Genomic DNA, 13,034 nt, shown 5'->3' with positions numbered 1-13,034 from the left:
TGTCATTTGGTTGAGAGCCACTTTCTCTAATACTTTTGAAAGTACTGGTAGAATAGAAATTGATCTCAAATCGTTGAAATCAGTAACACTGTTTTTTTTTCGGAGTATAGGCGTTATAAGTGCACTTTTCCAAGTAGTAGGGAAGGTATAGGTGGATAAAGATTTGTTGACTATTTGGGTTATTGTGGAGAGTGTTGCATCTAAGGTTAGGATAATCATAATATCAATGTTCAGTGCATCAATTCCCATGGCGTTCGTTTTAACATTATTAATGATTTTACGTACCTCTTCTTCTGATGCTAATTTTAGTTCAAATTGCTGGCAATGATCTAGGCTAGTATTGGATTGCATGACTCTAATAATATCATGACTATCGTTTGGGGGCAAACGTGCAGAAAGACAGCGGCACGACTAGCGGTCGCCCTCGACGCAGACTTTGGTCCATGCCGTTCGCTAGCCTCGGCTCCGCTCTCTCTACGCTGACAATGTCTCTCTCATCGAGGGTTACACTTATGTTATTTGCAACCATCATAGCTTTTGCTATCCGATTCTGGACAACCCGCAATCTCAATATCTACATGTTGATTAATTCTTTGTAAGTTTTTCTAAAAATGTAAAATGAAATTAAAATACCTATAAATATTTTATTATCGATACAAAGTGTATCTCACGAAGCACAATAATTAAAAGTACTGAGACAAGTGGTAAATAATATAGAATATAGATAAATACTAAAGTCTTAAAATAAACTTATGACAGAGACAAACATATAACAAGAAAAACGTGAATTCGGTCTTGTCGGTTGGAATTTCGACCATAAGAGCTTTTAAAAATTAAAGCTTCAAATAAATTCTCAATTCGCCGTAAATAAGACCGATAATAAAGTTACTCTGTCCGGTTACGCTGTACTTGTTAGGTCAGGACGTGAGCAGTCGGGGATAGTTAACAAACGCAATAAAACTCGAAACGTGACCGAGGCGCGGACGTTATACGCGGACGCCGAGACGACACGATAACGAGCCGGCAAGTTCGGCAAACTGTTAACGAAATATACGTGACTTTATAGAACGACACGATATTATACAAAAATAAGTAAATAAATAAGTAAGGAAATGTAAATAAAAACTGTGCGTATGTATGGACGGAAGAAGTTGTACTTCTTTGGCCTAACAAAAATCATTAAATGATTTATTCCTCGTGCTATTTATTCTACGTTTTTAGAAAGAACAATTTGGTAAAAATCTTACTAAGATTTTTTTTCGATAATAAGGGACGAGACGAGCAGGACGTTTAGCTGATGGTAATTGATACGCCATGCCCGTTACAATGAAGTGCCGCTCAAAATTCACTAAAACCCCAAAAATTCTGAGTGGCACTACAACTGCGCTCGTCACCTTGAGCTGTGCCTTGAGACATAAGATGTTAAGTCTCATTTGCCCAGTAATTTCACTAGCTACGGCGCCCTTCAGATCGAAACACACTAATGCTTACACATTACTGATTCACGGCAGAAATAGGCGCCGTTGTGGTACCCATAATCTAGCCGGCATCCTGTGCACAGGAGCCTCCCCCTGGTGACGACGAAGATGGCTTTGACAAGTAATTATTAAATAACGAATACGGCTATATGGGCTTGAACCATTTGCATATCGTAATAATGGACAAAGAAACCAAAAAAAAAAAAAAAAACGAATAACGTTTGTCAAAAAATTTTAGGATCCAACTTCAACCTGTTACTTTTGTGTTACAGTGATGCGCACGCATCTTAAAATTTCACTATCATAGTTTTATCATAACGCACCTAAAGAAGTATAACTTCAATGAAAATCATTTCCTCTAACTGCCACAGCCTGTATCGGCATACATGTCGTCGACATAATGACGTTCCGTGGTCACTTGGAAAACTACCTCATACAACGAAGAGCGGCTTGAATAATTGACGATCAAAACATCTCCGATCGGCTTGATTCTTTTGCGTTGCGATGTGAGAGTAAAGTAGATCCTGTATATGAAGCCACAACTTAAGAATTGAACAAGACATACAAGATTTATGAACTTACTTGTTATCACTTGAACGGTTGGCTCATTGGAAGAGCACCCGCACGGAATGCGAAAGGTTGCGGGGTCGAGTCGAGCATCGTTAGTAAATTTTGTTTCTAAATTTAATTTGCGAAATTAATCCCAGAAGTGAGGGAATCACTTTAAAAAATAACAAATTGTTTAGATTTGAAAGAGTGACATCTCAAGTCATTTTTCTAATATGTACATATTGGGGTTGAGCAGGATCAACTGTAAAGTAGATCCTATAGATGAAGCCACAACCTGAAAATTGGACAAGACATTTCCAGATTTATGAGCGTTGCATCACTCGAACAGTTAAGAGAATATATTATTATTTTAACAATAGAAATAAATTTTATATCTCACGTGTAGAATTGTAATAATATAGGAATTAAGCCGATATAAGACCAACGATCTATTGATTCAATATTTTCACGTAATGGTGTTAGAGTATAGAGGTAGTGCTCGACAAGCCACTCGGTTGCTGGTCGGTCACGCTCGGATTGGCGCCTTTCATATAATATAGGTTATATAAATGCTAATGGACAGTTTGCTAATAAGTAATTCTAATGGTAAATTACGAGTGGGAGGCTCCTTTGCATAGAATGCTGGCTAGTTATAAGTACCACAATGGCGCCTATTTCTGCCGTGAAGCAGTTATGTGTAAGCATTATTGTGTTTCGGTCTGAAGGGCGCCGCAGCTAGTGAAATTACTGGGCAAATGAGACTTAACAACTTATGTCTCAAGGTGACGAGCGCATTCTGATTTTTGGGACTTTCAAGAATCCTGAGCGGCACTGCATTGTAATGGGCAGGGCGTATCAATTACCATCAGCTGAATGTCTGGCTCGTCTCGCCCCTTATTTTCGTAAAAAAAAACCTAACGGTGTAAGAGATTTTATTTATAACTTGAAATAAGGTAAGGCCAGGCTTGCTTTACAATATATAAGGATTAATTAAACTTAGAAGTTATTCAGATAGAATCTAAGTACTAAAATTTAACACTTTATATACACAAATTAAATTTGAAAACAAAATTTATGAACGATGCGAGACCCGAACCCACGGCCTCTCGCGTTCCACTGAGCCAACCGTTCGAGTGACGTATCGTTTATAAATCTTGTACGTTTTGGTCAACTCTCAGGTTGTGGCTTCAGTAGCCGGTCCCGGGCTCGAGTCCCGCATCATTCATAAATTTTGTTTTCAAATTTAATTTGTGCAATAATTAATGCTAGAACTGAGGGTTATAACTTAAAAAAAAAAACAAATTCTTAATGTGAAATGTGTAAGGATTTATTTATGCAACAGAAACAATTGAAGGGGTTACTTCTCTATTCCTGGTGGAAACTGGATATCTCAAAAAGCCTGCCTATCTGTTGTGCTGCTAAGCCACAGGTTAGCTTCTTAAGAGTAGGAATCACCTTTTTTCTCAGGCGTTCTGTATACTTAGGTAAAACTTACATCTCACTCTGTGACTAGCGCCAAGCAGAAGAATTTATCTATTAGAGAGTGTATACCCCAAGGGGGAAAAGAGTAATCCTTAAAAATGGAGTAGGAAGAAGGAGGAAAATTCTATCTTTATAATTTTTGGTTTTATTTACAAAACATTAGTACTGTGGCGGTATGTTTCATTACTATAACTAGGATGCAGTCGCTCGTAGTATCGGTTCGCTGCGGTGTATATTTGAGCGTAACGAGGCTAACTAAGTCTGTGTACAAAAACAAAACAAAATTAATCCAAAGAAAAACAATAAAAATAATCTTTTGAAATTTGGCGCCATATCTAAACATGAGGAATTAGCATTTAGCGCCTCATTTGGTCACATGAGAAACTTGTGCTGATTGGCAAATTCAATCACCGAGAACTCTGGACTTTTGCGTGAAGATACATCTGGCCATACTTATTGTGATTTGACCAATTGGCTCAATTTTTATAAATATAAATAGCGCGTGCTAATTTAGAATAATTTGTAATTTTTTTTTTGTAATTATAATAATTGAATCAAGTCTCGAAATTCAAAATTCTGTCGAGACAATAACCTAGAAAATTTGGAAAGCTTTCTTTGAGTTCAAAAATATTTAAAATCGGTCCCGAAATGGCCGAGAAACAATTTAACACAGAAATCAATTGGAGTCACCCGGTGAGAGCTCCGCTCAGCTTCGCTCAATTAAGTACTTAAAATCAGATAACTAATAGAAAATTATTCCTGTAAAAGTCTCAGTAAGAAACATAAGAGATGCAAAACAAGCGTTTACAGTTTCAAAATTGTCTTTATACAATATGAAATATGATTATTGTCAGATTCACATTTGCTCATTCACACTCACTTGAAAGACAATCTTATCTTTTCACACGAATGTTTGGTAAGTCAAGTGTTGAATATTTATAAACCATAATACCATACTACATTTATCTAAACTAATATTATAAATAACAAAAAGTTTCCTACATTTGTGTTTTTGTATGAATGTTTGTAATGTTTTCACACAAAAACTACTGGACCGATTTCAGAAATTCTTTCACCATTAAAAAGCTGCATCTTCACTGAGTAAAATAGGCATAACATTTTTAAAAAATGCGTAAACACGACCCAAGATGTGAAAAAATTAGTCATCATATATCTAAAACAAAATAATGTTCGAAAATTTATTGAAGTAGGCGTTACTTTGCGGAAATCCATAAGTATACAAATGATTTGAGTTTTCTTTAGTGTTAATTCCGCCAATATTTGACTGACTGCCATGACTGACTTGAGTCTCGTGCCAGATTTTGGCGAGAAAATACGTCCTGAGGATGCCTCGTGTAGAGGCGAAACACGTGTCGAATTGTTTAAAGCCAATTATGGGCGGAATGAAAACTAAAGAAAACTCAAATCATTTGTATAAAATAATGTTCTACAATATTATAGAATGTATTAATATCAACAAAAAGATACCATACGCCCAACAACTCTAGTTATGCTACTATAACTTCTTTTTTACATTTTAAAAGTTGATAAAAGTGCCGAGTATAATCGTTAATTCATACCTCTGTACTAATCTTTAACCCATTGAATGTTAATTTTATTAAAGACCGTTTTAAAACCTGTAAAATACTTTATAAATAAATAAAATCGGACATTCCATTCAAAAGACATAACGAATTTAAAAATGTCAATCCAAAGAAAATAATGCAATAATAACTAAGTGAAATAAAACTTTTATGTTGGCAAAAATGAATCTATAGTCCGACTTAGTAGACTTTCCTTTACCACCATATCGGTATGTACGCGTATGTTATAATAAAATGATTCGGTACAACAACACCCAAACCCACGCCCGCAGCTGGGATCGCTACACGATCATTCACTCACAGAAAGCGAATGAAAACAAAACTCGTTCGCCCGTGACACGCATTAATCTTGCCACCGGATTAGGGCTGCCACTCGCTGCAACCCCGGGCACCCGCCTGATACTGTCGTTAATACATCGCTGTCGCAGCCCTGACAGATGATCCCTATATTAAGATATTTACCCGCAATTGTGAGGAGGTTTACAACATTGTTCATATTCTTGATCTTTTCTATTATTTACCAGAATATTCTGAGTGCGAATAAGTTTTTAAAGTTTACATTATCTTTAAAACTAATTAATGACTGTTTTTAAGGACATAGTTATTTTGAAACAATACGGGCACATATTAATTCATTCATTCAGGCCTTTAACATGCAAATCTTAGTAAACCCCAGTATAAAAAACTGAGTATGTTCAATCAGTGTCGTTATAGACGACTAAGGATTCTAATGAAAATGTAAACAATATGTTGTTTTTTATTTTTAAAATGGTAACCCTGACTTCTTTGATAAATTACACAAATAAGCGAGGGTGATCACTTTAAAAAAAATGACAAAATCTTTAGATTTGAAAGAGCGATAGCTCAAGTCAATTTCCTTATATGCAAATATTGGGGTTGAGCAGGTTATCAATTGTTAAGTAAATCCTGTAGATGAAGCCACAACCTGAGAGTTGATCAAGGCATCCAAGTTTTATAAGCGATTCGCCACTCGAACGGTTGGCTCAGTGGAAAGAACGCTCGCACAGAACGCGAGAGGTCAGCATGGTTCATAAATGTTATTTTCAGATTTAATTTCTCTAATGAAAATACTTAAAACACGAACAGGCAAACTCTAGGCGAACACTGGTTCAAGTAGAGTCTTTTTATTTTTCCATTACGTTGAGCACAGGTTAGTTTCAAAGAGTGATACCCATCCTTGATTCCTCCCAATGACAGAAGATCTTAAGATCTTGAACGGGCTTACAATCTTCGGAGTTTGACAAAGCGTCTCTGAGCAATGGACTACCTGTCATATTCTGAGGAGAGCTAATCTACCAGAATGTAGAATTTTACAATATCCTTGATGATTTTTTATAAAAGAGAACTTTTTGGGTAACTCACTACTGACCAAGCAAGGCAATAATAGAATTGAAAATTAAAAAAAAATACGATATAGTTTGACTTTAATAGAGGACATTTACTAGCTCATAGCTTATCAAGAATATTTATAACATCTGAATGGAGACTGAATACGTTTGGTATGTTCTGCTTGTGTTCAACGCTGATTTTAAGAAACATGTAATCTTCGACAATATATTTGTGCCTTCACAGAAGTGACACTTCACAGGATTATTTTATAACGTTGGGAATTATGTTCTACTAATCGCAATGCCCGCATAACGTTTTACTGTCATATTTTTATAGGTTTTATTACTTCCAGATTGTTTTTCTTTAACCTTGATATCATAGTTTATTATTATTAACATAATATTATTATTTTATTCATATAGTAGACAAGCTCCACCTGCAAGTAATTTTGGAAGTTGTTGACCGCTATATGCTAATATGTTTGTACATGTACAATGTGGCCTCCATGATTTGTGGCCTGAACGCGGAGTTAGTGCACTATTACTGCAAGATATTTACTGTTCATAAGATATAAACCATTTATTAATTGATTGCACGGGTTATCATCATCATCTCGCGAAATAATATTTTTGTAAAACCATCATCGTTTCAGCCGGAAGATGTCCATTGCTGGACAAAGGCCACTCCCAAAGATCACCATGAAGATCGGTCCTACGGTACAACGTATTCCTGTGATCTTGACCAGATCATCAGTCTATCTTGTGGGCCTATCAACACTACGTCTTCCGGTACGTGGTCGTCGTTCAAGATTTTTACTGCCTCTACGTCCATCTGTCCGTTGGTATTGGTGTAACGGTCACCAGTGTTAAGATATACCATCCATCTGCATAGCATCTTCAACTTACGTAGCAGGTATGGTGCACTTAAAGATCATCAGGCAAAATAAGGTCACTGAAAGAGGGTGTTGGTGAAAACGTCCTTTCGTCTGCCTACATATGCCTGGGTTGGTGGCAATGCAAATCCTTAGGATAAAATAAGATCTTGACTGTTGCTTCTCAATATATTCTTGATAATGTAATGTTAATGTTCATAGGCATATAAGTGAATTTGCTAGAAACTGTCATAACCATAATCTTAACACCAGGAACAGACATAAACTTATAATCGCTACTACTGGCTAAGTCGAGTTAGTAAGTCTTTTCTCTCAAAACTTTCGACTGGGTTGAACCGAATTTGATAATTTTTTTTATTTGAAAGCTGGTACTTCCCGTGTGATCCCATTGTAATTTGGTCCAGATCTGTCAATGGCATCCATGAGAAAACCATAAAAGTCTTAATAAATATATTAATACATATGTTCTTTTAATTCTAGTGACGAAATTTGTAATTTTTGGAGTCGGTGTCATCCAAGATAGGTTTGTAACTTCATACATAGTTATAGGTGAGATGTGCTTGTGTCGTGAGGAGGCGAGAGGCGAGAGCGGGTCGCGGCGGAAGAACACCGATTCCAAAAATGACAATAATCGTAACTAGAATTATATTAATTAATTAGATTGTATTTTTATACATTACGCAATTATTTTTATACTTTTTAGTGCATATTATATCTATTGTTTTGGTATAGTGTTTTGGAAGTCGGTTGTTTTTTGTAAAAAAATAAATATGAATAAAAATATTTGAATTTGAATCCACTTATAAAATACGTTACAGAGTAGCACAAATAATAGTTGGTACCTCAAACCCGGCACATCCGTGACCGGCAAGCCGTCTTCCGTGAGCCAGGTGATGGTGGGAGGAGGGGAGCCGTGCGCCGCACACGTGACACGTGTGCCGCTGCTGTTGGAGAAAGACAGGCGCGGCGGCGGCTCCAGAAGAAACATCAGCTGGCATCCACCGCCACCTGTAGATATGCTCCGTGTTACTATACAATACAAGTGGAGAGGCATACTATAATGTGATTACGAGAAGCATGAGATACGCATCGTATGTAAGTGTCTATAAACAGATCGACAAGGTTAGATTTCGTCGGTGTAATATAATACAAACAAAACATCCAATTACGTCAGTTGGTGCTGGGGTTGCTTCTTCGACTGCCGGAGATAGCAAGCGTCGCAAATATGTCGGCCGCAGTCTTACATCTTCAAGCCGTTTCGTGTCGAGACACTTGGCCCGTGGGGCCTAGAGGCGCGGAGAATGTAGAAAGTTCTATCTTCTTGCCTCAATAGGGCTACTGGCAAACCAAGCGCTGGCAACTATTTCGGTCAACGGATAAGCCTAGCTATCCAATGTGGAAATTCTGTATTCTTGGTACGCTTTCACGTAATGGTATTTTTAATTTAGTGTTCATAGTTGTAAGATTTGTTTTTATAAACAAACAATTGAAGACAGGGAGTCTAAGCTGCCTCCGCCCTGAGAACAGGTGAAAGACTCTACCTGTAATCGTATTTTTGAACAATCAAACATTCGATGCGAAAGGCAGCAGCTCAGACCCGGTGCACTAACGATTGAGATATCGCTCTCAAAACTTATGATAAAAAATGCCAATATGATCATATAATGGTAAATAGCTATTGGTTTGGCCGATCGGCTGGAGAGTTTTGTTACGCAATTTTGCATATTTCAATTGAAATAACACGTAAAACGTAGATATTGTAAATGTTGATTTAAAAGAGTGCCAATGAAATTCTTTCCACTTCTTCCCTTTAGAGTTTAACCATGTACGTAGTGGTGGTGATACTATGTTCTTTCAACTACAGTTTTTTTACTACATTTAATCGGATTGGAGATGCAGTTTATGCTAGTCATGCAGATCTCGTGATATCGTCAACCAGAGCCGGAAGATCTTTTATCCAAAATACTCTTTTGCAGGTTTACCATAAGCAATCATATGTCGTTTATCTGCTCTTTGATAACTGTTCTCTTAATGCCTATCGTGGTATCCGAATACTGCGTCTCGAAATTTGGAGTGATTGCCACAACCGCTTAGCATCTGGGACGCAAAGCTAATATGGCTAAGAAATTGAGGGTCATTATTAGATGCCCGATTATAGCAATCTATTATGCAAATCTAGTAGCAAGCAAAGTATCATTCTCATTTCTACTTTAGTGCAGTCGCGTATCAGCTTAAACCATTTGGCTGCAGGTCAGAGCTGTTCGAATCGTGGTACCGTTCAGATAAGCTGTTTGAACTGAATTCTGCCACTGCAATCTAGCATCCATTGCAGTGCAAGTCAGAAACTTTAATAGCATATTGACAATGCAGATGAAGTTTTCAAGGTACTTTCTACCGCGTGCAACCAAGCTATAAGTTGAGCTGCCTCGCTTGGTAACGCGACGGGGTCATATTCATAAAAAGCTTCGTATATACACCTACCCAAATGCTTGGCAATGCTCCTGCCATTCCTATGATGATTTTGATGACCAAAACTGTTTTTTATCCTCCTATTCAGTTCTAGAGATTGTATTAACAGCAAAATAATAATAATAATATTGACACACTTACACAAATTATCTTGCCCCAAACTAGGCATAGCCTGTACTATGGGTACAAGACAACGATATATTTAATACAATAAACATACATAAAAAGATCCATGACTCGGAAACAAACATCCATATTCATCATATAAATGATTGCAACTACGGGGATTCGAACCCAGGATCTCTACCTTAGTAGTCTGGGTCACTATATCGGCTATATCGGTCGTCATCATCATGGTGGTCAAAATCATAATGAACCCTAGAGGCTAGGTCAATAACTTCACATGACATAGTTTTGGTGAGCTATTGTAGCAATTTACATTGAAATTGACAAATCAGAAGTTGTTAAAGTGAATTATTATTAGATTTAATCCGGCTCCATGGAGTCACAATACCTTCCAGCTATTCCAAATATATCCCAGCGCAGCTACAACCAGCAAATTATATTGAATAGTTATCGTCAAACTTTGCGTCACAGAAACTACTCTATACGTTGATGGCAGCGTAATTATTCAACATCGTCAGTTAGATTAATTAGTATGTACTGCTTCAATACATAAACTAATGGCAATTAATTATTGAGTACGTAACTAGTTCAGTGCGTTCACTACGCAGAGGATCGACAGTTCAAGCGTATCAGTGGGAGGCTCCTTTGCACAGGATGCCGGTATGGGTACCACAACGGCGCCTATTTCTTCCGTGAAGCAGTAATGTGTAAAAATTACTGTGTTTCGGTCTGAAGGGCGCCGTAGTTAGTGAAATTACTGGGTAAATAAGACTTAACATCTTATGTCTCAAGTTAACGAGCGCAATTGTATTGCCGCTCAGAATTTTTGGGTTTTTCAAGAATCCTGACCGGCACTGCTTTGTAATGGGTAGGGCGTATCAATTACCATCAGCTGAACGACCTGCTCGTCTTCGTCCCTTATTTTCATTATAAAAAAGCGTACCATCACATCAGACTCAATCATATTTAACCCCATAAACTTAGTATACTATGGTAATAGACAAACACTCTCCTCATTACGGCGAGAATAAATAATTTAAAATGTTCATGTGTGCTAGTTTTACAGATGTGTTAGTGAGTTAGTGAAGTATGTAGTATTTTGCCGTTCCCAATATACTATCTACAGATAGAGATAAATTACTACCTTCTACTGTCAGTAATTACTTGTCAATAATCTGAAGCTGTCCCAATATACCCGATAAGTCATTCTTATCGTCTTATATTGGGACGCGTGAATTGCAATTTCCATACAAACTTTAAATTGCTGGTAAGCTGTACGTCGCACCATTGACAGACAGTGTTCACGGATAAGGTAAGTTACCGTCCATAAATTTTTTGTTACAGAAAAGTCAACGATAGTTACGATTTTTATCACAAGTAAGAGATAGACTGAATATTGGGAACGGCCGTTAGAGAATACCTATGACAAATATATTCTACGAAAATAATCAACACGAAAGCAATATAGAAGAATCACAATTTACCTGTGAAATGTCTCTTTCTTTGGATTGTTGCTGTTGATAACACCACAATCTAACACAGAACACGACACTATTTTTTTTAATCAATATCCGTTAAAACACAGAACAGTTACGATAAAATCATTAAAATTAAAATGCGGTCCAATTTGATAGGAGACTAGTGGACACTAAATTGTTTCAAAACGGTGTCACGGTCCATCTATTCCGTCTCCTTCTCACACCTAGGTTTTTGTATAAGGATAGTTCTCTCACTCTCACACAGGGTTCATCTTTTACGCTAGTACCTATACTCGATAAAAATAGTTTAAAAAAACTAAAAAAAACTCTTTGGTAGAAATGATAATGGTAGAAATTGAAAAGGTACATAAATTCCTGCCTCATCGACGATAAATGAAAAAAATATATAAATTAACCAACATCTTTTTTTTTTTCAAATTGAAAAATGGAATAATTTTATCAAATTAATGTATTGTCATCGGTCCTCGATAAATTTACGAAGTTTGAACGAAATCTGACCGTTTAAAGTGGGTCTTAATCGAGCCCAAATGAGTTGGTTACAAGTAAATATACATACAGGTGAAGCTAATATAAAAAGCGAGTAAAAATCAAATTATTTTCTTATATAAGTCTATTTCTCTTTTTAGGTGTTTTGTCCGCCATTGAAGAGAATGTAAGTACACAAGTATGCAGTTGGGAATGGTACTAATTACTTTAGAGCTTTCCTTGCCAGCGTTTAATATTCTTGTTTTCTTTTCATCCAAAAACACGTCGATATTTTATGCATAAAAGTACTTCAAAAATTATTTTTCGGACTGACAAGGGGGTCGCCAGAATTTTCCAAGATGTAATAGGGTAGCGAAATAAATAATATAAAGCTAACAAAAATAAGGAAAAAGTATAGTAATAAAAAATAATAAACTAGAAAGTATTGAAATTAGTGTAAAATTAGAGTAAAGAAACTAAATTGGTGCTGGACAGGTCATGTAAGAGACAGTAAAGAAATATTGACAAAACATGTTATTATATTCTAAGCACGTGAAAAGAAACAGAGGAAGACAAATAATCAGTTGGGTAGATGATTTAAAAAAATACAGACAGACCTATAGAAGAACTGCTTTGGATAGACATACATGGAAGGGTGTGGAGGAAGCCTATATTGAAAGACAAGCGGACAATGTAGAAACTAGATAGTAAAAGCAATTGAGATATTGATGTACTATTTTGTCTGCATATAAAGACTTTCATTCATTCATTCATTCACTACTACAGTTAAATAAATCATAAACTTAACATCACCATCATAAATCTAATGTATTATGTCAGACGTAAAATCAAATTGTCTGATCTAATTTCATTCACATTACGATGTATCTAATGAGGTAGCATTCGATTGATTACCCATAAAATGACATTCTCTTTATTTCTATTCGTGTCTGCAGCTACGAGTGCGACACAAACACAAACAGCTTAAGATATTCATTACGACTGAGGGAGGTGACTGTTCAAGCAAATCATTGGATCAACACAATTTCACGGGAGACATGCTCTGTGAACTAGAGCGAGCTTTCATTGGGAAAGCAGTTAAAAGGACGAAACACAGACA

The 13,034-nt window shown here is 36.5% G+C and overlaps 1 protein-coding gene across 1 annotated transcript in view; it reads right to left on the bottom strand.

Moving 5' to 3' along the window:
* Window positions 1–13,034, bottom strand: part of LOC126968636 (cell adhesion molecule Dscam2) — a 203,287-nt gene that overhangs the window by 111,535 nt on the left and 78,718 nt on the right. The window contains exon 3 of the mRNA XM_050813654.1: window positions 8,198–8,363. Coding sequence (XP_050669611.1) covers window positions 8,198–8,363 — 166 coding nt within the window. The remainder of the gene's footprint in view (window positions 1–8,197; window positions 8,364–13,034) is intronic.

Source organism: Leptidea sinapis, chromosome 16, assembly GCF_905404315.1.
Source record: "Leptidea sinapis chromosome 16, ilLepSina1.1, whole genome shotgun sequence".
In the NCBI taxonomy this organism is placed as follows: domain Eukaryota; kingdom Metazoa; phylum Arthropoda; class Insecta; order Lepidoptera; family Pieridae; genus Leptidea; species Leptidea sinapis.
The sequence above is the reverse complement of the archived record's forward strand: the minus strand, read 5'-3'. Positions and strand labels throughout refer to the sequence as shown.